This window comes from Asterias amurensis, chromosome 8, assembly GCF_032118995.1.
Source record: "Asterias amurensis chromosome 8, ASM3211899v1".
Taxonomy (NCBI): Eukaryota; Metazoa; Echinodermata; class Asteroidea; order Forcipulatida; family Asteriidae; genus Asterias; species Asterias amurensis.
The window spans coordinates 6,816,261-6,842,919 of NC_092655.1; the positions used below are offsets into that span (position 1 = coordinate 6,816,261).

The following is a 26,659-nucleotide window of genomic DNA, read 5'->3' on the forward strand; positions in this document are numbered from 1 at the left end:
TACATGTGTAAGTATTATCTATACAATCAATATGGTGCGCAGGCAACATAAACCTTTCCCCATTTCGTAATATCGACAACGGACTCCAAGGTTGTCTGCAAGGAACGGACTTGAACAATCAGCCGCGCAGAGGAGACTCAACGTGAAGTTTTATCACTTCACACTGCTCGCTAGGTCTGATCATTATACGAGCATACGAGTAGAAACGACAACCAACCCTCAAGATGATCTCCTGGTTGAGTCCAAGCGTCTTTTTCCTTTTTATTTCATCGGTGAATATCGTTCCGAATCTCGGCTCGCTTCCACCGGAGGCTGAAGTCAGTTATTCTAAATCCGGTGACTTTATCATCGGGGGTTTGTTTTCGATGCATTTCTCTATCAGTGATTTATGCGACTATGGATTGTTAAAAGACGCCGTACATCGATCAGAACTCATGATATTTGCTATTGAACAAATCAACAATCGCACCGATATACTGCCAAATGTCACTTTAGGTTTTGCTATTCGCGATTATTGTGGGCTCGAGTCGATTGTGGCGTCCGTAGCTCTTTCCCTGGCCGGTATAATTGGGACAGATGACGGTATACCCGAAACTCCGCAACACGGTCAACTCCTCGGAATAATTGGCACTGGAGGTAGCGCAACAAGCGTGGCTACGGCACTCGTTACGACTGTGTATAAAATCCCAACCATTGGATACAGTGGATCCACCATCGAACTAAGCGACCATGATAGATTCCCATACTTTCTGCGAACCAGTCCGCCTGCAAATCTTCAAGCAAGAGCGATTGTTGACATCCTCATACGATTTGACTGGGTTTACGTTGGACTCATATACTCACTTGACAGCTACGGCATTCATGGAGCTCAAGAGATCCAGAATTTAGCCGAAGAGAATGAGATCTGCCTGGCGTATGCAGAGACAATTCGCGAATCAGCAACCGAAAACGAAGTTCAAGAAATCGTAGATAAGATTCTGAGATTCAAGCGAGCATCTGTGATTGTCTTCTTCTGCTCTTCCATTGGCGGGGCAAGGGGAATTCTACCAGCTTTGATTCGCACTGCACCCAGTCACCCTGGAATTACTATAATATCCAGTGACAGCTTTGCATCATCTGCATCTCTGGTTGAATGGGGAGTAGCACATCTTGCTGAGGGGAGTTTCTTGATCAAGAATTACTACAAGGATGTGCCTGGGTTTCAAGATTATTATCGGTTGGCCAACTTCGGTGACACTGATCCTCTAAATCCATGGGTCAATGCGGTTCTATCAACATGCAGACAAGACAACACATGTTCGAAAGTGACTTGGGGGAGTCACCACGTTGCGGATGCTGTTTATGCCTTTGCCACTGCCCTTGATGAAATTCTGCAGGAAGATTGTGAGGGAGATGTTGACTGTCTCTTGAACGGTACCGTCACTGGGGAAAATGTCATCTCACATCTTAGAGATATCAAATTTGAAGGGGTAGACGGTTTGTTTGAGTTTGATGCTAATGGAGATCCTGTTGGGAAGTACAGAGTAATGAGTACGCAACAAGCCATGGACAGTTCATATAACGGTGTTGAGCTTGGTGTTTGGGATTCACGAGGTACGGTGGGAGACCGTTTAGATATCCAAGTAGACGGATTGAGATGGTCTTACGGAGCTGAGAAACTACCAAGGTCCATCTGCCGGGATGAATGCCGTCCGGGGTATAAAATAGTCCCGCTCGAAGAGAAATGTTGCTACGGCTGTCAAAGATGTCCCCAAAATGCCATCGTGACTAACAGCACAGAGTGCGTGGAGTGTGATGAATTTCACTGGCCAACTTTGAACTTTACAAGGTGTACAATGATGATTCCATCCTATATTGACTTGCAGAATGGTATAACTATTATTGTACTGGTTTTGTCTTCTTTCGGGATCATTCTCTCATCCATAGCTGCTTCAGGCATACTCTACTATCGTCAACATCCTCTGATCAAGGCAACAAGTCGGGAGCTAAGCTGCGTCAACATTATGGGTCTCTTTGTAGCATTCCTGTCTGTGTTCTTGATTCTGAGCTATCCTAGCAGTGTATCATGCTTCATATCTGATGCATCTATCGCTTTGTCTTTAACTCTGACGTACGCTCCGACCTTTCTCAAAGTAAACCGTATCTACAGGATCTTCACATCAGCCAAGAAATCTAACAGAAGACCAAAGTATGTCGGGCAACGTGCACAGCTCAGTATCGTGTCTATCTTGACTCTTGTTCAAGTAAGTACATTACATGTTGCCCCTCTTGACTCTGGTTCAATGAAGTACATTACATGTTGCCCCCTCTTGACTCTGGTTTAATTAAGTACATTATATGTTGCCCCCTTTTGACTCTGGTTTAATTAAGTACATTACATGTTGCCCCTCTTGACTCTGGTTCAATGAAGTACATTACATGTTGCCCCCTCTTGACTCTGGTTCAATGAAGTACATTACATGTTGCCCCCTTTTGACTCTGGTTTAATTAAGTACATTACATGTTGCCCCCTTTTGACTCTGGTTTAATTAAGTACATTACATGTTGCCCCCTTTTGACTCTGGTTTAATTAAGTACATTACATGTTGCCCCCTTTTGACTCTGGTTCAAGTAAGTACATTACATGTTGCCCCCTTTTGACTCTGGTTCAAGTAAGTACATTATATGTTGCCCACTCTTGACTCTGGTTCAAGTAAGTACATTACATGTTGCCCACTCTTGACTCTGGTTCAATGAAGTACATTACATGTTGCCCACTCTTGACTCTTGTTCAAGTAAGTACATTACATGTTGCCCCCTCTTGCCTCTTGTTCAATTATTGCCCACTCTTGACTCTTGTTCAAGTAAGTACATTACATGTTGCCCCCTCTTGCCTCTTGTTCAATTATTGCCTACTCTTGACTCTTGTTCAAGTAAGTACATTACATGTTGCCCCCTCTTGCCTCTTGTTCAATTATTGCCCCTCTTGACTCTGGTTCAAGTAAGTACATTACATGTTGCCCACTCTTGACTCTGGTTCATTGCATTATTGCCCACTCTTGACTCCGGTTCAATTAAGTACATTACATATTGCCCCCTCTTGACTCTCAAGTAAGTAGATTTCATTTCAAAAGGTGTTCGCGATAGTGAGATATTGCCGAGAATCCGGAGCGAATAATGTCCACGCAGGAAGAATAACCCCTAATAGGAGAACACATATTGAGAAACAATTCTGACAGAAACTTTTCTCAGATTCAAATTTAGGGGGGATTCAAACTAAATGTTTTTCCATAACCACATTTTCTTCGAACTGAAATGATTCACAGTTGGTGTATCTCAACATAGGCATAAAGTAACAAACCTGTGAAAATTTTAGCTCAATCGGTCATCGAAGTTGCGAGATAATAATGAAAGAAGAAAACACCCTTGTCACACGAAGTTGTGTGCGTTTAGATGGTTGATTTCGAGACCTCAAGTTCTAAACTTGAGGTCTCGAAATCAAAATTACTTCTTTCTCCAAAACTATGGCATTTCAGAGGGAGCTGTTTCTCACAATGTTTTATACCATCAACCTCTCCCCATTACTCGTAATCAAGAAAGGTTTTATGATGATAATAATTTGAGTAATTACCAATAAAGTGTCCACTACCGTTAATGTACACACAATTATTTAACAGATATTTAAAACCAACGTCGAATGTGGGTTTGATGATTTAATTTGTTATATTATGTATACATTTGTAGAAATTTTTGTATACATGAACGCGTGACAATAATTATTTTTTTCCTAATGGATTGTGACACGAACAAGCCACAGTTACAATTAAAGGCAGTGGACACTATTGATAATGACTTAATCAGCATAAAACCTCATTTTGGTAGCGAGTAATGGGGAGAGGGTTGGGAGTATAAGACATCGTGAGAAACGGCTCCCTCTGAAGTGACGTAGATTTCGAGAAAGAAGTAACTTTCCACGAATTTGATTTCGAGACCTCATATTTAGAACTTGAGGTCTCGAAATCAACCATCTAAACGCACACAACTTCGTGTGACGGGTGTTTTTTTCTTTCATTATTATCTGGCAAGTTCGATGACCGATTGAGCTCAAATTTTCACAGGTTTATTATTTTATGCAGATGTTGAGATACACCATTGCCTTTGAGCACACTAGGGTATAGGCCTACTGCTTAGGAAATAAAACTCGCCTAAGCTTCATGAATTGAATTCAGAAATGATTTGGGTAACGGGAGATAAAACGCTCAGCGGCAACTAGGGGACACAAAGAGATGTACGGTTTTTCTTTACAGGATTTCATCTCTACCTTAGAAGAAAAGGCGGCACTGCTTAGGGAATAAAAGCTTGATTGATTGAATTCAATGATTCAATTTTGAATGACAGTCGGCATTGATGTACAACAATCAGCCAGGAAGCTACGGTTATTGTCTGCGGGCACAACGGGATGAACCATTAATTGTTAGGGGGAACTTCTTGCCAAATCTATAGCTCAGTGCTCTTGTTAATTTACTGTTTTAAAAACAATCTGACGTGGAGGTAAACAAACTAAACCGTTTGCCTGTATGAAATAGAAACTACCGCATGAAAGCTTTTAACAAATAAGTGTAAAATTGTATTATGGATTTATTAAATTCAAAAGTCAAAATTTCAGACGTCATTTTGGGACATAAATTGCACTCCTACCTCCTTTAAAATAAATGTTTCCCCATGTCTTTACATAAATCTCTTTATTTTGCAGGCCTTGTGTGACAATTTCTCTTGCCCCCTCGAATGCATATGAGTTGTTTTTATGTAAGAGTAAATTCATTGTGAACCTCTCGTTTTATAATTTATTCATCGTGACTTATTCATTCTTATGTCCGTATTTACAGCTGTTAATCAGCATCGTGTCTGTCATCGTGGCACCAACTTTACCAAAACTGTACCAACCCTCTAAGTTCGACAACTACTTGGAGATATTCTGCAACTTCGGGAATGGTTTTATTGCCTCGTGTGTCTACAACCTGCTCCTGATCTTGGCTTGTTGCTTCTATGCCTTCAAGACCCGTAAGGTACCCAGTAACTACAATGAGTCCAAGTTCATCGCCGTCAGCGTCTACTCCACGCTGATATTGTGCCTCGCCGCTGTACCCGTCTACACTACGGCTGTTGCAGTCATACAGAAGGTGGCGACGCTGTGTATGGCGCTGATTCTTAACGCTTACCTGACGTTGGTCTGCGTCTACTTGCCCAAGCTCTACGCTGTACGTTTCGTAGATGATTTAGAGATATCTACAGGTTGGCGAGGCGCAACGGGAGCTACTGCAGCTACGGGTGATGCTGCAGGCCCGAGAGCGGTGTCAATTACTCAACCTCGCCATTCTAGCAGGGTCCACCCATTCCCTTTGGCAGCAAGTTTTCCTGATACTATGGAGTCAGAAGTCTCCGGCAACTTGTAAATAAGTCACAACATAGGATAAACTTCAAGCACATTAATTGTTGTTTTGCTTCAAGAGTAAACTTATAATTCGCAATTTATTGGACAAAGTTGAATGGTACTTTAGTTTAACGTGACTTTAAAATTATCTGCACCGTGCAAGAAACATTCAAATGTTGCTTACTGAAATGGTGTCTTTTTCATGCACAATAGAAAGAAGCCTTCGTGTGACGTCAACATTTAAATGTTATTATGTCAGATTTTTGGGCCCCAAACATTAAAAAATAGATTTTTTTGAGTGAATTGTATTTCAAAGAGTATCACCCGCTCTAAAAAAAAAGTTTAACTTTTACTTTTAATGGTCAGGAACGATGAACAAAATTTAAAACGTTTCTTATAAAACACATAAGAATTGGTCACGTGATATATTGTCGGATCCCGACTAATTTTGAGCACTTTATTTCACAGTGACTGCTACTAGTAATTGGCGGACTGTTTCGAGCAATGGCTCAACTGAAAGCTTGTAACTTTCTCGACCCCCATTAAAATACCTAATGAATTTTAAATCAAAATGTTTGGGTCAAATCGGCCAAAAATCTGACATAGCATCTTTAAGTACTATAAGCAACACAGCGAATTTCCAGGAAAAACCTACTTCAATTAAATTTTCGAATCGAATACAATAGACCTTATGCATTGACGTCATCACTCTAGTCATCACGCCGCCAGCTTGGAAGTAAAATTTATGAAAAAATGGAAAACGCTTAAGCGGCGCAGCGCAGAGGATTGGCCAACAAGCAACCCACTTTTAAACTGTTGCTGGAAGGTGCCATTTTCTCAAAATGAAGTCATGAACATAAGGTCTGTCGAAATAAAATAGTTGTTATGAACTTCGTACCAGTGGTACGACCCTTCAGTTTCACTTTTTAATAAAATGAAAGTGTATATTATATTCAAGTAAACATCATAAACACTTTTTTTGAATCTACTCATATGACACGTAACGCCCCTTTGCGACTTGTACACGTTTATACTATAGACGAACACCATCTTACACGTGTGATTGTAACCGGTATGTAATCACCTTTTCGTTTTGTGACTAAATGTCTCTGTGGAAATTAATATCAGTGTACTGTATGAGAATAAATACACCATTCAACACACAATAGACTTCCATTATTGTTCATCTATTTTTGGATCCATGCAGGTGTGACAGTCTGTCCCCCCCCCCCCCCCCCCCCCTCTTCCTCCATACCCCTCCATCACTCTAAAAACTCCCGGGTCATAATTGACGCGGATGTGGGTCCCAGGGGGCCAGACCCATTTCTGGGTCAGTTTGACCCGCAATCCGTGTCAATGTGACCAGAGTCAAAATCCCCACTTTTACCAAAATTTCTAGTCACAGTGACACAGATTCCGGGTCACATTGATACGAATTCCGAGTCAAACTGACCCAGAGATGGGTCTGGCCCCCTGGGACCCACATCCGGGTCAATTTTGAACCGTGAGTTTTTAGATTGCATACCCTCTCCCCCCCCCCATACCCCTCCCCTCCATATATCGAACCATATCGAACTGTGTAAAAGCTTCTTTTGATAGCGCCCTCTTTTGAAACATCTTCCCTCAGCCTATTTTAGTTTCCTGTCACATTACAGGCACAGAAACTCTGGGGGTCAGATTCCCCTATGACACAGGAAACATTGTCAAATCAACAAACCAATAATAATTCAGGTTCAGTCTAAATAATTCACATTGTAAATTTATTTTGTTTTTTTCAACCAATTAAAATTATTACTTTTTAACACAGAAACTTCAAGCAGTAACTCTATTATGGGTTCGTTATCAAATAGTTTGCCATTAGAGGAAAACAGTTACTAAGGTTACCAGTTTGTTAAGTGTGCTTGATTCTTTGAATATTCAATCTAGAATGTCCGATATATATCGATATGAACCAGTTATCCGAATGAAACCATAAAACTGACTGCAAACATCAAGCTACTCATTATGAAATAAGTTTATGCCGTTTCGTCAGGTCATTATTTGAGTAGGCATTAACATACAGTTGTGTGGTTCCAGGTTCCATGTTTTATTTGTACTGTCTTTTCAGAATCAATTTCTTATTCTACTGGTGATAGTCACATCAGATTAGATTGTTGTAAACTTTTCAAAGCATATTATGACTAACAAATGGCTGTACCAACCACATGGCTCTTTTTGATGACCGCATATATTTCTGACTTTTGGGGTTTTCGGACAAGCTAGTCGAGAAAACACTTTTGGTGAACATGCAAAGCTAACTCAACAAATTGGGCATGCACTCTTTTCCAACAATAACTGTCTCTATTTGTAAACCATTAAAACAATAATAATAACAACAATTTGCACACACACAGATCCATCAATGCAAGAAAACCATCTGTGATGGATGACTAAACCCAATCAAACAGATATCAATAATGAAGAATACTCCAAGATGTGTCTTTCCCAACTAATAAATGAAAATTACTTTTGAAATTAAGCAAAGTAATCTAATGAAGAGACGACAGTGAATGTGATGTCAAACTGTTGATTCTGCTCGTGTAATGTGCCCCTCTGTAGGTAGGCAGTCATGACTGTCATGTCAAACTGTTGATTCTTGTTGTGTAATGTGCCCCTCCGGTGGTAAGCATGATTGGGACCAGTCCATCTTGAAATACTTGAGGTTAGATTCTTGTCATCTCTATGCAAAGATTGAGTCACTCGCTGGAGATTCTGAAATAAGAAGTAATATATAGAGTCATCATCAGTTCCGTTGATTGGAATTCAAATCTACGATAACCATCTAGTAATGCCGAGAATCAACTGATGATAGCGATTCATGACAACAAGAACTTTGTCAATTCAGAGAGTGGGAGGTAATTGTATGAGAGGTTCTCTACAAATCGCTGAGATCAGGAACAATTTTGCTTAAATTCTATGTAATTATTAGGGATTTGGGATTTACCCAGTCAGTTTGAAAATTCCCTGTGGTCTGCCGCTTTCCAGGTTGTATCCAAAACTTGGGCGTGATCTTTTGCAACACGGCAGTTAATGGCTGTATGGCTTCTGACTGGCACCCAGAAGAAAGATATTGACAAAATAGGGAGACCACCAACATAGGCCCGGGCCAAATTTCATAGAGCTGCTTAAGCAGAAAATATTGCTTAACAATTGTCTGCTAAGCAGAAGTGAGCAGGGTACCAGTCACAAATAGCACATGTGACAATGAAGTTTGGCTGGTTGTCTTATTCTAGTAAGCATAACTTGTTTGTGCTTGGCGACTTTTTATGCTTAAGCAGCTCTATGAAATAGGGCCCTGAACAGCTCAGTTGGTAGAGCACAGGCACGATAAACCAGCGCTAATTGATTCAAATCCCACTCTAGTAAATATTCTCTTTTTCTCAACCCTTAACCTATAATGGTTTCCTCTTACCCTTAGCTACAGCTGCTCGCTTAGCCTCTGCTTCTTTTCGTTGTTCTTTCAAACTCAGTAATTCAGCTTCATTCTTTGTATGACTCTCTAGTATGAGAGAGAAAAGAAATAATACATAATCATGAAGGGAGATTGTAACTTGCTAAGTCTTTCAAGATAATTTTAGTTCTTCTGTGTTAAAGAGTAGATCTGTCATTAGAAGAGAAACTCCTTAACTCCATGTAACATTAGTAATCTTCGCTGCAACCAACAGAATAGACCAACAACTCCTCAAAACCAGACCCTAAATTATAACACCATCTCATCAAACAAAGACTGCTAGCATTATTCCTTGTATCTAAGAACTATACCAATCTGGAACTCACTCTCGCCACAAGTTAAACCAGCCCCTGACGCCAATAATTTTAAGTCCCTCCTTGAAAATATAAAATTTGAGTAGGAGCATGCATACATGAGGGTCTGCACGTTTATAGCCCAGTGGCGGCGGTTTGTGCAGTAAAGACAAGACAAGACATGCACTCAATGACCTCCCCTTCTTTTGTTTTGGTACAAACCAGATTTGATCTACATTGTACACTTGATTTCAAACTAAATTCAGCAGAAGTGGAGGTCCCCTCCAGACATCGAATGATAAAGAGTAAAGACTCCTGGGGTCGATTTCACAAAGAGTTAGGACTAGTCCTAACTTAGGACTACTCCTAGGAGATATACAAATTGCATTGACAGTCCTAAGTTAGGACGAGTAACTGGTCCTAACTCGAGATAAGACTAGTCCTAACTCTTTGTGAAATCCACCCCTGGCTTGACGTTGTGAATGGGATCTCAGTTGTGACTACTAGATGATGATGATGGTCATATTTTAGGGTATGTTTTTTTTTTTAAATGAAGGACAATTCTTGAGTATCAAATGTTTTTTTAAATTTCAATTCAGTTTCAATACTGAAGAAAGACTTACTGTTTCTTCTTGAGCCATATGCGATTCCAACAAGCAATGCGGAATATCTTGAAAACTGAAAAGATCAAAAAACGTAAACGTAAACCATACAATACATCAAATTTAAAACAAAGGAAAATTTCCTGTATCTCCCAGCACTTTTTGATTGTTATGAAATAAATTGAATAACAAATGAAAAAGCAGTGGCAAATGATTGACAAATGAGATATTTCTTTTTAAAAGAGGTCAAAAGTAACTGCAGGCTGGAAATCTTTAGTATATCAACTTCAATTTCAATGGTCATTTTTTTTTAAATTTAATTATTGTTTGCACTCCTTTTGTAGTTTGTTACTGATCCGTTGACTGTTGCATCAATAAATAGCATTATTCCAACAAATTCAAAATCAAAGTTAGAGTTGCTTGTTCATGCTGGCTAAATTCTATAAAAATGGCGTCACATTTCACATTTCTACCCATGTTAGTGTTACTCATCTTGCCTGCTCTGTGGCCTTGAGGGGGTTGAGTTGACTTCTTCTTGACACAGTTAGTATGCACGCCCCCCCCCCCTCTACTATCTTACTGCTGGACCGCGGCGGCGTCGTCCCAGCTACTTGCGTTAAAATACAAGGACTTGTAGTGCAGACACATGAACAGCATGCAGCCGACACCAGAGAGCCAGTGCAGTACTGCAGTGCCAGTGCAGTTACGGCAGCCAGAGTGCAGTGGCAGTGTAGTCACGACGAAGCCAGTCAGTCACGAGTCGTCAGTGCGAACGAATTTTTTTCAAGATAAATGTCAGATTAAAGACCCTTAAAACAATGACTGGCGTAAAGTAAACACAGTATATGATAGTAAATTGTTGTGGGAACAACATATACGTCAAAACCACCGACAATTATTCTGAATAAGACTTTAATTCACGTTTTTTTTACCTTGATCAGGGGCGACACTGCTACTGGAAGGGGCGCCATCTTGGATAACAGTTAGTTGGTTGCCACAGAGTCGCATACTTTTCCGTGTACAATGCACCAAGTACCAGTCAAATAGTTGGGCACCTTTTATTTTGTTATTAAATTACTATGAAATGAAAAGGGAACCGTCATCGTTACTTTTCATTACGTTTGTTCCCTTGTAATTCAATACACGGGATCGATCGAATAAAACAAAACCGTTGGTAGAGCACGCTGCATGCTTATACCGCGTGATTTTAATCAAACTCGATCTCATCACAAAACGGAGTACACATTTCATCATCAACAGCATTGCACAGTGACAGTGAGAAGTAAAGGTCACCTACAGATATGATGTGAAATCTTTCTTTTTATTGTGAAACGGCTTTTCCATTCATTAAATGGTTTTAGTCAGTTCCTAGCTAGAGGGATGGAATGTATGTATGACATTCGCTAAATTGCTGCCCTTTCGAGAAGTCCAATGCAAGGGACTTACATTTACAACTTTTTAGGGACTAAGTTCGTTGTAAAATAACTACACGACAGTTGAGTTTACCGAACGAACGACTGAAGACACTACCCGGCCACCATGGAGCAGTTATTGTTTGTCATACTCGGGCTGTTTTTGACACCATTCTCGTGTCTAGTTATGTTGATTGTTCTACCAGGATGTTTCGGCATTTCTCTGGGAATCCGTCATTTCTACATCAACTTTCTTCTGCGAATGTTTGAGCTTGGCTATCAAATTGGACAAAAGCCCGAGTCAGATTCAGAATTGATTGATCAAGGCGTTGGACATGAGGTAAGTTTTAAAATTGATCAACCTCCATCCGAGTCCATGTCCAGTGCCAATCCACTAGGTTTTCTCTTGGAAAAGTTTCCGTATGGCGCCACCACTTTTTCATTCGAAATAAAATAATATAGTGTCTAATTTACCTGATTGACATATCCCTTTTTGTAAAAATGAGTGAAAAAGTGGTGGCGCCATACGGAAAGTTATCCTTTCTCTTTTCCTCCTTTTTCATGGATAGTTACTTATTACTTCTAGAAACTAGTTTCTAGAAGTAATTTAGTTACTTATCACACGCCTGTATTTTATTTAGTTAAAGTGTTACTTTAAAAAAAGTGTTTTTATAATAATATTAGGCCTAGTACTTAGTGTCGCCAAACATTACCTAGGCTTTGGGGCCGAGGATCATGACATGGAGATTGGCCAGGATGCAAGAGAGCCTTTTTGCCAAACAGTGAAACTAGGGGTTATCCAGGGAAGTCAGGTTGGCGCAGTGGTGTCTTGCCTAGCCTTCTGCACCTCTCTGGGGACCCCGGTTCGAGTTCTACCGGGGGGCAGGGTCGCACTAAATACTGACAACTCACGACCCCTCACGACAACTCACGACAACAATTTTTAAATGCACTTTAACAGAACAGTTGAACAGTAAGTCAACCGTTAAATATATCCGCAAGAGTCATATGCACCCAAATCACTTTCAAACTGTTGAATAATTGTATTTTTAACTGTAAAAAAGGTGTTTTTTTTACCCTGAATTTAGTAACGAACGGTAATATCCGCCATTGAGCAATAACAAATCACTTTCAAACTGTTGAATAATTGTATTTTTAACTGTAAAAAAGGTGTTTTTTTAACCCTGAATTTAGTAACGAACGGTAATATCCGCCATTGAGCAATAACATCACAAGGCCAAGTGGTCAAAATATTATTGTTTTTGTTAAATGAATGTCTAATGACGTAATTAATGAAAAAAATATATTTAAAAATCTACATTGGTTAAAGCAAATACTATTAAGTAGACCATTGTTCTCTACCATTTTGCTGGCAGACTTCATGACTTGTTCTTTGACTCGTTTGTTTGTTTGTTTGTTTTCTCTTTGAATAGGATGATGATGAAGAAGAAAAACGAGATGATGAGAAAATCTTTGTTCCAAATGCGTCCTCAGCAAATGGTTGGTATTTGACAAAGAAACTTTGTGGTATTCAATTTTAAAATGTCTAATGTCTGTGTGTTTTTCAAATTTTAGAGTTGGTCTAAATTTTTAGCAGTATTCTACTCAAACACCAGAGTTGAATGTCCTTTGGAGTAACTATAGAATACAGGGCCACACTCTGCAACAGCCCTAACCCTAAACATAACCCTCACCCTAACCTTAACCCTAACCCTAACCCTGGAGTGGCCGTGTATTCTATAATTGTACCTGACCTTTCTCTGTTTTGAATTTTATGGAAATGTGTTAATTTGTTCGTAAAATACTTGCATGGTATACATACCTTAGGTAATTACTCCAAAAGTTAATAACTGGCCGTACAAGAATACTTGGTAAGAAGCGCCTCAGGTATTGGTAATGTATCACTTTGAGAAACGATTCCCTTCAAAGTTATGTTGTTTTTAGAGAGAGAGGAACTCAAACACATTTCAATCTGAGAACCACTCCTGCATGAACTGTTTCTCAGATTGTGTCTATTAATTGCGGATTATTCTTTCTGTGTGGACATAATCACTCTAGATTTTAGCAATGTCTGAAAAAACAGTTCACATTTTAAAACAAACTTTTCAAAGGTCATTTATTTTATCACATCTACATTTATGTAGGATTAAAACAACAAGCATTTTTGAGATATAGCGACACAATGCTACAACACTGTAAGGTTTGGGTAAATTTGTGTGTATACACCCAAACCAAACAGTACACTCCTATCACGTCCCCCATACCTCAAATAAGCTTGTTGGTATTCTTGGCCTTAGAATCTGACAACCTATGTTCCCCCTATTAAATTTAGTTTTGATTGAGCTTTTAAGGTGGGAGGTGTACTCTCCAAATTCTGTCCAATGTTTTAATTTGCTAATAATTTCCATCATGAATCTTCTATTTTAGTTCTTATTGTAAAAGACTCAACCAAACATCTAGCGGATGGCGTTAAGTCAGTTGTCAACCAAACTGTGGAACGTATCGGCAAAGAAAACTTCCAGTTTTCTGATGTATTCTACTTCTGCAAAAAGGGAGTTGAGGTAGGTACTTGTTATTCAGTTATACTTTGCAGAATAGTATTCACAGAATACTTAGCATAGTTTGGGAGAGGCCTTCACCTCTCTGTGAAATAACATGGGCTGATGATGAAGATGATTTCTATTTGAGTGATTTTTGCTTTAAACAGACCATGGAAATGTGTACCTTCATGGTTTACATGTACATGTATACCAAGCAAACCTACCTACAAGCGTAATGTATTATGTGCTGTCAGTAGACAAAGCCCATAATTTTTCCATAAAAGGAGTAAATGTAATATTATTTATTTATACTAGTGGCTCTTCTTTCCCCATTATCTGGTACTTTGATTCTCACCAAAGTATGTAAAGAAATGACAGTAAATTAAATCAATCAATCTAAGGTCAGAGTTCAAGGGCAATGAGTAGGGTTGGTAAAAGCAAGGCTGTATTGAGAGAGTGACTTGCTGATAGCCATTTCGTGTCCAAACGTAGCACAACCTAATGTGCAGTCTAGTCTGGCACCCAGTGTCCCCTCATGCTTTTTTATTTTGCAGGTCTCTCAGTTAAATCATATTTCAATCAATATAGCATTTAAATAAAAAAAATTAATATTAATACAATTTTTGTAGTTGCTGGGCTCCTCTGAAAAACAGTGTTTCACAGAGAGGTTTCACCAAGGTTAAAAAAAAAATATTACTCAATCGGAATTTGTTATCCCTATTTCTTTTAGGCCATTATTGAAGATGAAGTTACAAAGCGGTTCACTGCCGAAGGTAGGTACAATGTACTCTTTCACTCAGTTAAAGCCATTGGACACTTTCGGTAAACAGTATTGTCCAAGGCCTACACTTTGTGTATCACAACTCCTATAAAATAACAAACCTGGGTAAATTTAGGCTCAATCGGTCACCGGAGTCGGGAGAAAATAACAGGAAAACCCACCCTTGTTTCTGCACATTTCGCCTTGTCATGACATGTGTTTAAAATAAATCCGCAATTCTCGATATCGAGAATTGATATTGTTTTACTGTTTTCTCAAAAAGTAAAGCATTTCATGGAATTATATTTCAAGAGCAGTCTTTCACCACTACCTTCTGTAAACCCTGTAAGTTGTTTGTAAATATGTGAACTTTTTTTTGTTCTGTACCGAAGAATGGGTCCAATGGCTTTAAATGAGATAGTTGACAAACCCACGAATATCCTCAAAACCTTCATTGTCTTTCAAAATGTGTAGCTTACTTTTCAAAGGTTGCTAAAATCTTGAAAATTTGTGAGTGCTCATATGATGGGTCCATAAGTGAAAGTGAAAGGATGAAGAAGACAGTGTTTGTAGTTTGTACAATTGATTATGATTTTGTCTATCGGTTTCATTCTACTAAGTATATATTGGACTTAATTAGTTTGTTCTGTGTGAAACTTCACATTTCTTTTTACATTCCAAAAGAAATACGTGGCATGCATTAACTTCCCACGATAAGTAGAAACTAACAGGATATTAAATCAACCTTGTTACTTTCCTGCCACCTCACATCAAGTTGAAAGTTTTAATCTCTTGGCCTTTTTAAAATGAAATTTCCTGATGTATTGATGCTTGAAGTGATATTTGTACTATTTTGTTGCGGTTAGTATAAAGATAGTTTGTGAGTATTATTATTTACTAACTTAAAGGCAGTGGACACTATTGGTAATTACTCAAAATAATTATTAGCATAAAACCTTATTTGGTAATGAGTAATGGGGAGAGGTTGATAGTATAAAAGACTGTGAAAAACGGCTCCCTCTGAAGTGACGTAGTTTTCGAGAAAGAAGTAATTGACAAGGAATTTGATTTCGAGACCTTAGAATTAGAATTAGATGTTAAGGTCTCGAAATTAACTTACTCGAAGTCAAGCTTCTGAAAGCATACAACTTCGTGTGACAAGGGTGTTTTTTCTTTCATTATCATCTCGCAACTTCGATGACCAATTGAGCTCAAATTTTCACAGGTTTGTTAATTTATGCATGTTGAGATACACCAAGTGGGAAGGCTGTTCTTTGACAATTACCAATAGTGTCCACTGCCTTTAATACTATTCTGTTCTGTCAGGACAGGCCCAGTATTTCCACATTTTATACACATGAACTTTATGTTTCCAGTGTTTTGGGCTTCCATGTTACATAAATTTATATTTACCAGGGCTTCTAGAAGCTAACCTTACAGAAGAGATTTAAATCAAGGATTCATCCCTCCGCTTATCAAATTCCTGCTTCTCTGAGCTGATTGATAAGTTCCTGTATCTGCTGAAGAGATTAAATCCTGGTTATTTACGTTGTAGCCTTGTATTTTGATTGTTTCAATTATATGTTTTTGAATGAAGCTTGCACCGTAATCTTTTAATGTACAGATTTCATGGACATAATCAAACAATTTTTTAAGTGTATATTGTGTACCGGACAATACTTCTCATTTATTTGTATTACATAATATTGTCTTCATTTTCTGTGGGTATATGTGAAGAATGGAGATCTAGTTACTTCAGACGGAGCCGTTTCTCACAATGTTTAATACCATCAACAGCTCCCCATTACTCAGTACCAAATAAGGTTTTATGCCAATAATTATTTTGAGTAATTACCAATAGTGCCCCCTGGCTTTAAAGGCAGTGGACACTATTGGTAATTACTCAAAATAATTATTGGCATACAACCTTTCTTGGTGACGAGTAATGGAGAGAGGTCGTCGGTATAAACATTGTGAGAAACAGCTCCTTCTGAAGTGCCATAGTTTTCGAGCAAGAAGTAATTTTCCACAAATTTGATTTCGAGACCTCAGATTTAGAACTTGAGGTCTTGAAATCAACCATCTAAATGCACACAACTTCGTGTGACAGGGGTGTTTTTTTCTTTCATTATTATCTCGCAAGTTCGATGACCGATTGAGCTCAAATTTTCACAGGTTTGTTATTTTATGCATATGTTGAGATACACCAACTGTGAAGGCTAGTCTTTGACAATTACCAATAGTGTCCACTGCCATTAACAAGTATCTCTGTATCAGTAATCCTTTATTCCCAGCCCCACTTTCTACACAACTGCCACTCCCCTCTATATACTCCTTTGCTAAAATCTACCAGTGAACTCTAGGAAAAACTAACAATCTTATCGGTTGTGTGATCAGTTTTTCAGACATTCTATTATTCTCTTTGCTCCTTTGGTAAACCATAAAGGCTTTCTCTATGGTTAAAGGCAGTGGACACTATTGGTAATTACTCAAAATCATTATTGCCATAAAACCTCACTTGGTAACGAGTATTGGGGAGTGGTTGATAGTATAAAACATTGTGAGAAACGGCTCCCTGTGAAGTGACATAGTTTGTGAGGAAGAAGTAATTTTCCACGAGTTTGATTTTGAGACCTCAGAAATAGAATTTGAGGTCTCGAAATCAAGCATCTGAAAGCACACAACTTCATGTGACAAGGGTGTTTTTCTTTCATTGTTATCTCGCAACTTGACGACCAATTCAGCTCAAATTTTCACAGGTTTGTTATTTTGTGCATATGTTGAGATACATCAAGTGAGAAGACTGGTCTTTGACATTTACCAATAGTGTCCAGTGTCTTTAAACTCTGCCAGTCAAGACTAACAGTTTTTTCAACACACTGTCATGTACACTGTACATCTCTAGAATCACCACAATGTGGTCAGACTTGAAATGTATTTTGATCCACCAGATAAGTTGTTTTTCTTTGTAGGCCATTTATGTCAATACAAAGAGAAGCCATGGGTAAAGATAAGCATTGTCTACAAAAAGCCTTTATCATCTAGCAGGTTAAATAGATAACAAACCAGGGGCCAATTTTATAGCGCTGCTTAACAGTAAACAAATTTGTGTGCTTACTGCAGCAGAAAAATTTGCTTAAGCCTTAGCGTATTTCACAGGTTAGCAAAAAAATTGGGCCCTATATCGCGCGTTTACCATGGATTTGCATTGTGACGTCATTTATTTTTGTGCGGTAAGCACCGATCGGTTTGCATGTGTGACGGTTTTTGTGTGCTTACGGTTAGCAGCGCTATGAAATGGAAATCGCACAGTGAGCACAAAATCGGCCGCTAAGCAGCGCTATGAAATTGGGCCCAGGTCTCAATTAATGTACCCCCAAATAAGCTAAGCACAACAAAATTCAGCTTAGCACACAATGTTTAAATACAAGTTAGCAGGCAAAACAATATATATTAGTTATTTTGTAACCCCCAAAATAAGCTTAGCACAAAAAGTTCAGCTTAGCCCACAATGGTTTCATACAAGTTACCAGGCGAAACAATATTTAATGGTTGGTTATTTTGTACTTTCTTGTATTTAGTTACATTTGTAGAATTATTTACAGTTGTGCTCTCAGGTTTAAACATTTAGAATCAAGTCTTTTCGTTTCTTGTTCCTTTCAGAACTTCCCTCATGGAATTTACTGACAAGAACAAGTATGCAGTACCAGTACCTCAAGTGAGTAGCAATGTCTCCACAGGATATATTTTTAAATTTTTCATGGGAGACCTTTGGTTACAGAGATCTCATTTTGTGTTAAATAAGGTTTGACTACTGCTCAAGGGGGGGGGGGGGCATAATTGAAAAAAAATATATATAACTCCCATTATTCTGAACATGAAATGTCATTATTTGACCTCTGAACCATTTTGTGTTTCTTTGCTAAATTTAAACAAATTTATTCTTCAGTATTCGCCTGACCTTGCTGTGGATGGCTGCTTTCTTTTTCCGATATATGGTTCTTTTGCCAGTAAGGTAAGAAAGTCTTTCCTTGTTAATCTCCCTTCTATAACTCAGTAAGGGAGGTATCTCCCCCCTTAATGGAACACGTTTCAGAACTTGGATCGGACGAGCTGGTCTTTGGAAAGTGTTTGAAACCGTTGGTTATAAAATGCATATTGTTAGATAGATATTTTAAAAGTAGAATATAATGATCCAGAAGAAGAGCTTTTTTCATACTTAGTCTGCTGCCACCAAGTGTCAATAAAAGTCTCATTTAGATATAGCATTCTACCTATAGGGTGGCACGGTTGGCTTGTGCATAAACGCTCGCCTCTCACCAAGGTGACCCAGGTTCAATTCCCGGACAGGGCTACATGTGAGTTGAGTTGTGTGTTGGTTCTCTGCTGTGCCAAGAGGGTTTTCCAGACCATCAGGTTTTCCTCCCTCGGGAAAAATCAAACCTTCGATCTTTGCTGTGCTCCGTGGTCATAATGGGTTGATGTGGCTGGCAGCCAAAGGCGCCCTTGGATGCCTGCTTCTCGAAAACGTTTGTAGCCGCATCCATCGCAATTAAGCTCTTAGCTGCGAGTAAGGATGATTAGCCCCCCAATTTATTTTACCTCCATGGATGTAGAGATTACTCCTAATTAGTTTTTCAGAGCTGCCCTTGGTCCATCAGACTCAAATCTATGTGTAGGATTAGTAAATGAGGATTCATGACTAAAAAAAGAGTATGTAATTTTTCTTTACTAGACTTGCTGTGACTAGTATCTGTATGGTGTATCTACTAGTGTCGTCTGCTTTCATTGGTTACCTACCAGATTCCAGGTTAGTATCTTCGCATTTTATCCTTTTTGTGTTTTAAGTATTTAGAACCTCCTTGAATCTAAACCACTAATCTGCAAGGTTATTTAAGCTCAAAATCACACGACAACCATTTCCTGACAGGCTATTTTAAAAGTTTTCCCCGGTCATTGTGCTTTGTAATGTGCTATCTGGAGTACCAGATGTAGTTTTTTGTTAGTTTGCATCAAACTGAAATAGAACAAAAAAATCATTCAGGTATTGGTCTCGTATTTCTGAATGATAACCAACCAAAATCAAGATTGACTCTTTATTTCATCAAATCACAGGAGATTTTAATCATGTAGTTTTGCTGATCTTTCCAGGTTTAAACAGATTTTGAATAAATACAGTTCCCTGACACTTCATCGGATGTTTTGCCGATGTTTCTCTGCAATCATTACATTCCATAACAGGTAAGATATATTTTAAACTTTTTTATTATTTTTATTGCAACCTCCTCAAGGCTTTGAAGCTTTGATTTCTGAATTAATAAACTAATCAATAAGACGCCATCATTAAATAAGTGCAGCTGGATTGTGTTATTTGAAACTTTGCATGGTGTGTTGGAAACGTCGAGACCACACCAGCTCTTTCCAGAGCCAACACTCATACAAAAGTGATCTTCACATGGTTGTATGCGCAGAGTTTCTTCCCTCAACTGGATTGTTGGCCAATAATGCATTATGAGGTTGGATTTCTTGAATCCAAATAAATTTAGATGTCACCTACAACACATTTATTTTAGTTTCCTTGTAGCCATCAGTTACAACTGTAGGAGCTTTGTCAGATTTGTATCCATGGCCACTGCTCAACTGCCTTTGATACCCATTCTCGGCACCATAGAGGGCGCTGTACGGGTAGTTTGGATGTTCTGGAGCTTGTATACCCTTCGTCTTGTTGAAAGTGTCCAATAAAGACACCACTGCTCTTTTAACCGCATTGATAATAGTTATATCATTTTAATAATGGAAAAAGCAAAAATAACACCAGATAATAAGGTTATTCATCTTTTCAAACTTTGTTGCAGGGAGAATCGAGCTAAGGGAGGAATATGTGTAGCGAACCACACCTCTCCAATCGATATAGCCATTCTTTCAAGTGACAACGTCTATGCTTTTGTAAGTCATTCATATTGATTCAACTATTTACTATGAACCAGTTACACAAATGGATGTTCTTTCTTGATGGGGGAAGCCCACTTTTACATCATGTATTTATCTTATTGTTAGTTACTTCTTTGGGGTGTATAATTACACATCCACAGCGCAGTAGACTATGCAAGTCTGATGATGGGAAGACTTTGGTTCTATATACATTGCTTTGTACACTATTGGTAATTGTCAAAGGCCAGTGTTCTCACTTGGTGTATCTCATCATAAAAACTGTGAAGTTTTTAAGTTAATATTTGTTTTGAGTAATTACCAAACGTGTACCTTCCCTTTAAGGAAACAAACATGCGCACTTTAGCAGGTCCCAAAATATAATACTTGCACAGTTTGTTAGCACCAATAACAGGATGAATAGAAGCTGAAGTGGAAGTGTCGTGGCCGAGCGGTTAAGAGCACCGAATTCAAACTCTGGTGTTTCTCTTCAGCAGAGTGTGGGTTCAGGTCCCAGCCATGACACTTGTGTCCTTTAAGCAAGACATTTAACACTTGCTTCATCCTTCGGATGGGACATAAAGCCTTTCGTCCTGTGTATGTCTGAAAATAGAAGTCTGAAAATATGTATGTCTGAAAATAGAAGGGGGTTGTTCCGGTGTTCCTGGCTGGATTGGCAGCATATTGCGCCACAGCACCTAGTAAACCATTACACAGCGCTATATAAAAGGAGTAGGTCTCATACATGTAATTCAAACGTAGTCCACCATACCCTGCAGGAAATACTGTATGTTAAAGCACCTTTAGCGTCACCGAGTGATGGATATGAGCGCTTTATAAGAAGCCACTGTTATTATCTGACTTGCTTGATTATTTCAGATTGGACAGCTACACACAGCTTTCATGGGAATGCTTCAACGAGCAATGAGTCGTACTGGAACTGATCATATCTGGTTTGAACGCTCAGAGATGAGGGATAGGATGAAGGTCACACAAAGGTCAGACATAATGATTTACCAAGTCACCTCTTAGAAGCCCCTTTCACACGAGAGCACTTTACCAAGGGTCCCTTGCTAAATTGTAGCATGGTTGTAAAATTTTACAAAATGCACCTCGTGTGAAAGGACAATAATTTTTGGAGTGTCCAGGGTCCCTTGTAAAATCTTGTCCAACATTGCTACATTTTGATTAACAGGGATGAGATTGTTCAGACTTTTGGCTGAACTCGGACTTTTTATGTCGGCCTGGTGCAGAAAATTAGACAATATATTTTTTGCCACAAATAAAGAAATCCTGGTCATTGGTCTACTTCTCTATTGCTTTGGATACTGTTTCTAAAAGCTCCTTGGAATCTATAACCTCAGTGGTTACCAAATGGTAGAAATGCCATCATTTCCCTTTAAATTTGTATCCAAGCTTCAGACTTTTTCTTTGGTAATGACTCTCACCCCTTGATTTACCAAGTAGCCTCTGATATTTGACCTGATCATATACCCCTTGTCCAACTTATTTTCCATTCAGCTCTCAAGAATTCATATTACAGCTTTGTAATTTTATGTTCAGCATCGCTTTAGTTTTTATGAAACTTTATTTAACAAAAGTTTACCTTCAAATACCTCCACTTTATATAATACATAATAACAATAATAATTATCGTATTTTTTAATGCGCCTCTTGCCAAAGGATACAAAGCGCCAGCAGCCGATTTCACAAAACGCTAGGATTAATCCTGTCTCGAGTTAAGACGAGTAATCCGTCCTAACTTAGGATGGGTTAAATGAGCCCTAACGTCTTTGGATACGGAATTTAACTCATCCTAAGTCCTAAGATTAATCCTAAGTTAGGAAGGGTTTGGTGAATTCGATGGCAGGTGTTATTACTGCAAGGAGTGGAACGAAGTTTGAGATGTAAGACCTAATCCTTAAGCACCGTGTAATGGTTTACAAGGTGCTCTGGCGCAATATGCTGTGAGAAACTTTAGTTTCAATTTAAATACTTTTCTCGTGTTCAAAGGTCCAGACCAGCGCAATAAAAGGTCCTGTTCTTTATTAACAGTCTGCATTTTTACATAGATTCCTCCCTCAGTGCTTACACTTAATTGATTTGCTATTTTACTTGTCTACAGATTGAAAGAGCATGTTGATGATCCCCACAAGTTACCCATATTGATATTTCCAGAAGGTAAGCTGTTTAATCCTTGTTCATAAAGACCCAGATGGTTTAACGGGCAGGGTCGTGGCTGAGCAAGGTTGCACAACCCTGCAAGGTTTTAAACGGCCGTTTAAGAACGAATCACTACTCTTTACTTCCCATTCATAAATGCACTTATAAATGTTAAAAAACTTATGACACTTCTGGCAAGTGTTTCTAAGTTTGCAAATTTTCAAAAACTTTTGTGAAAATGTTTTGTGTGCGCATTTGTGTGCTGCACATTTTAAACAGCTATTTGTTTATTTATTCCCTTAATGAAATATAATGCCTTTAACCAGTAATGAATCAAAGTTTCCCTTGACTGATTTGTGTATATGCACATGAGTGTAGAATTAACTCATTTTCTTGTTTGTTTATTATTATTTAGGAACCTGCATAAACAACACATCTGTCATGCAATTTAAAAAAGGAAGTTTTGAGATAGGAGGTACCATCTATCCAGTAGCCATCAAGGTAAGACTAAAATTGTTCACGGGACTACCAGCTAGAGGTCAATGGCTCCAGTGCCAGGCCAGTAAACTCAAGACAGACAAGTCCGTTGGTTCTTGTAGTTTTCAATTGAATATCTTTGCTTAAAGACACAGGACACTATTGGTAAATGTCAAAGACCAGTCTTTTCACTTGGTGTATCTCATATATGCATAAAACAACAAACCTGTAAAAATTTGAGCTCAATTGGTCGTGGATTCACGAGATAATAACGAAAGAAAAAACACCCTTGTCACACGAAGTTGTGTGCTTTCAAGATGCTTGATTTTGGTCCCGAAATCAAATTTATGGAAAATAACTTCTTTCTCGAAAACTACGTCACTTCAGAGGGAGCCGTTTCTCACAATGTTTTGTGCTATCAACAGCCTTTTACCAAGTAAGGTTTATGCTAATATTTGTGTTGAGTAAATAACCAGTACAGTAGTGTCCACTCCCTTTAAGTTTGAGTTTGAGTTTCATAAATAGCTTCCGATCCTGCTGAGTATCACCCATAAAGCAGAAGAGATACATCATCTCATAGTGTTTGTGAAAATAAAACAGTTCAAGGCAGTGAACACTATTGGTAATTACTGAAAATAAATATTCGCATAAAACCCTACTTGATAACGAGTAATGGGGAGAGGTTGATAGTATAAAACATTGTGAGAAACGGCTCCCTCTGTAGTGACATAGTTTTCGAGAAAGAAGTAATTTTCGACGAATTTGATTTCGAGACCTCAGACTTAGAATTTAAGGTCTCGAACAATGTTGAGATACACGAAGTGAGAAGACTGGTCTTTGACAATTCCCAATAGTGTCCAGTGTCTTTAATAGAATCTGTCTTCTCATTTTGATTCTAGTCTCTTCTAATATTTGACTCTGTTCTTGTAAATAAGGTTTCGGTCCAGTACAGATTCTGAGCTTCAAGTTCTGTATGTGGAATTTTCCCCCAAATTCAAGCCATCCCTAGAAATGAGATTTTTTGAAACATTTTTATTATGTGCCATTTATATTATTATTTTATTTTGCAATCCATGAAATAGGGCTTTTTATGTACAGAGTTTTTTTATGTTTTTGTTATAGTACAACTCCAGTTTTGGTGATCCGTTCTGGAACAGTAGCAAATACTCAATGGTCCGGTACCTACTGATGATGATGACCAGCTGGGCTATTGTGTGTGATGTCTGGTATTTGCCTCCCATGGTTAAAGGGGTAAGTATGTAATGTCTTTAGACTACCCACCAATACTTTTTTTTGTGCTTGACTGGGCTACCAATTCTCCCACCACTTAAGCAAATCTAGCACAGTCCCACACCTTATAGTAACTCATCAACCAAAACTTTGAACTCTGTTACAAGTAAGAGTAACTATAAATATAAATATGAATAGTAAACTCGCGGGTACAAACATGAGTAGAATCTCTATTGAAGGAGTTGTGCATTTTTCGTTGTGGATTAAGGCATTGCGGCGGTCGAGAGCTTTAAAAAAAAATAATAAAAAATAAACGGCTCTTTTCAGAGCCACCACTCTTTCAAAAGAGATTTTACATATGGTTGTACCCGCAAGTTTACTATTCATATTTATTGTTATAGTTACTCTTAAATCTCCACACCATGCAAAGCTTCAAACACCATTTTCTGTTAACAAGTGTTGAGCTTGGCCATATAGGAAGTGGGGCTTTGTTTGGTATAGCACAGCAAAATTGAGTACAAAGTCCGTTATTAAAGTCAAATACTGACATTGTATACTGTTAGTTTTTGGTTGTTAGATTGATCAAATGTTTGCTTGTTATTTTATTCAGGAAGATGAAGAGGCTATTGAGTTTGCTAACCGGGTCAAAGCAGCCATTGCTAAGCAGGGTGGCTTACTGGATCTAACATGGTAAGCAATGTATACATATCTCATTTTAGGTATGTTAAAGGCAGTGGATACTATTGGTAGTTACTCAAAACAATTATTACACCTTTCTTGACGAAGAGTAATGAAGAGAGGTTGATGATAGTACAAAACTTTGTGAGAAACAGCTCCCTCTGAAGTGACCTAGTTTTCGAGATAGAAGTAATTTCCCACAAATTTGATTTCCAGACCTCAGATTTGGAATTTGAGGTCTTGAAATCAAGTATCTGAAAGCACACAACTTCATGTGACCATGGTGCGACAAGGGTGTTTTTTCTTTCATTAATATCGTGCAACTTCAATGACCAATTGAGCCCAAATGTTCACAGGCTTGTCAATTTATGCTTATGTTGGAATACACCAAGTGAGATCACTGGTCTTTGACAATTACCAAACGTGTCCAGTGCCTATAAGTCTCAAACTTCTGAATATTGAAATGTCCAAATGTAAGTTTCATAATTTTTGTAGCATAAAAAAAAGGAAAATAATTGAAATGTGTTTTGTTTTTGTTCTGTTTACAGGGATGGCCAGTTAAAGAGAACGCGAGTTAAAAGCATATTCAAAGCCAAGGAACAAGAAGAATATAGCAAGATTATAAAAACTGACTGAGAAAATTGCCTTAAATATAAACTCATTTGTCTGGATTTATTCAACTGACTTTTTGATATCGTTTTGTTATTTTTGCAACAAAAATGGACTTTGTTGATACCGTAAAACAATGCAAAGTAATGTGTTTTACAGCTATGGCCACTCTTGTGAGTTGTTGAGTTAATTAATTGTAATGTTTAAACTCTGTAGTTATACAAGAGATTTTAAGGACCGTTCAATGTTTGTATAATTATAAGGTGTTTTTGGTGCATTAACTATAGAAGAAAGCACTCAATTCATGTTACATGGATGGAGGCATATATAGTTGCTTACATATCACTTGAAGACACTGGACACTATTGGTAACAGTCTTCTCATTTAGTGTATCTCAACATATGCACAACATAACAAACCTGTGAACATTTGAGCTCAATATGTCGTCAAAGTTGCGAGATAATAATGAAATAAAAAACACCCTTGTCACTTGAAGTTGTGGGCTTTCAGATGCTTGGTTTCGAGACCTGAAATTCTAGTTCTGAGGTCTTGAAATAAAATTCTTGGAAAATTACTTCTTTCTCGAAAACTATGTACTTGTAACTTCAGAGGGAGCCGTTTCCCACGATGATTTATACTATCAACATCTCCCCATTACTCACCTCATAGTAGGTATGCTAGTAATTATTTTGAGTAATTACTAATAGTGTAATTTTATGCATGTGTGGAGATACACCATGTGGGAAGACTGGTCTTTGACATTTACCAATAGTGTCCATGTCTTTAAGGAGTTTGTACTTCTTAAAATAACAAGTATGCATAAAACATGGAGTTAACAGGAGTTCTAAGTTTTTGAAAATAAAAATGTGTGTTACAGTTAGACAACTAATTGTTTTTACTCTTGAGTTTTAATTTAATTATTAGAAGAAAATAATCGTCAGAGAAAGTATTATTTTGTGATTATTTATAAGACTCATTCTTGTCAAATATAATATTCTCAAGAATTACAAATTGCTAATGGATTACTAAAATTCTAGGAATGATAATAAATTGTTTGATGGGGGAAA

The 26,659-nt window shown here is 38.1% G+C and overlaps 2 protein-coding genes and 1 long non-coding RNA gene across 3 annotated transcripts; 2 read left to right on the forward strand and 1 right to left on the reverse strand.

Annotated features, from left to right (window-relative positions):
- Nucleotides 1-224: 224 nt before the first annotated feature.
- LOC139940587 (metabotropic glutamate receptor 1-like) lies at nucleotides 225-6,608 on the forward strand. The gene is made up of 2 exons (XM_071936918.1): nucleotides 225-2,243; nucleotides 4,866-6,608. Exons 1-2 carry the CDS (start codon nucleotides 225-227, stop codon nucleotides 5,430-5,432), a joined length of 2,586 nt encoding a protein of 861 aa, XP_071793019.1. The 3' UTR covers nucleotides 5,433-6,608.
- Nucleotides 6,609-8,891: 2,283 nt separating this feature from the next.
- LOC139940714 (uncharacterized) lies at nucleotides 8,892-10,817 on the reverse strand. The gene is made up of 3 exons (XR_011786496.1): nucleotides 10,728-10,817; nucleotides 9,817-9,871; nucleotides 8,892-8,948 (listed from the first exon to the last, which is right to left on the reverse strand). It is a non-coding gene; the product is annotated as an uncharacterized lncRNA (long non-coding RNA).
- A 174-nt stretch (nucleotides 10,818-10,991) lies between these two features.
- LOC139940712 (glycerol-3-phosphate acyltransferase 3-like) lies at nucleotides 10,992-26,659 on the forward strand. Its single transcript, XM_071937077.1, has 15 exons — nucleotides 10,992-11,547; nucleotides 12,641-12,707; nucleotides 13,635-13,768; nucleotides 14,478-14,520; nucleotides 18,171-18,225; nucleotides 18,457-18,522; nucleotides 19,243-19,317; nucleotides 19,659-19,748; nucleotides 20,363-20,453; nucleotides 21,315-21,433; nucleotides 22,561-22,616; nucleotides 23,014-23,099; nucleotides 24,198-24,326; nucleotides 24,916-24,995; nucleotides 25,532-26,659. Exons 1-15 carry the CDS (start codon nucleotides 11,335-11,337, stop codon nucleotides 25,617-25,619), a joined length of 1,392 nt encoding a protein of 463 aa, XP_071793178.1. The 5' UTR covers nucleotides 10,992-11,334; the 3' UTR covers nucleotides 25,620-26,659.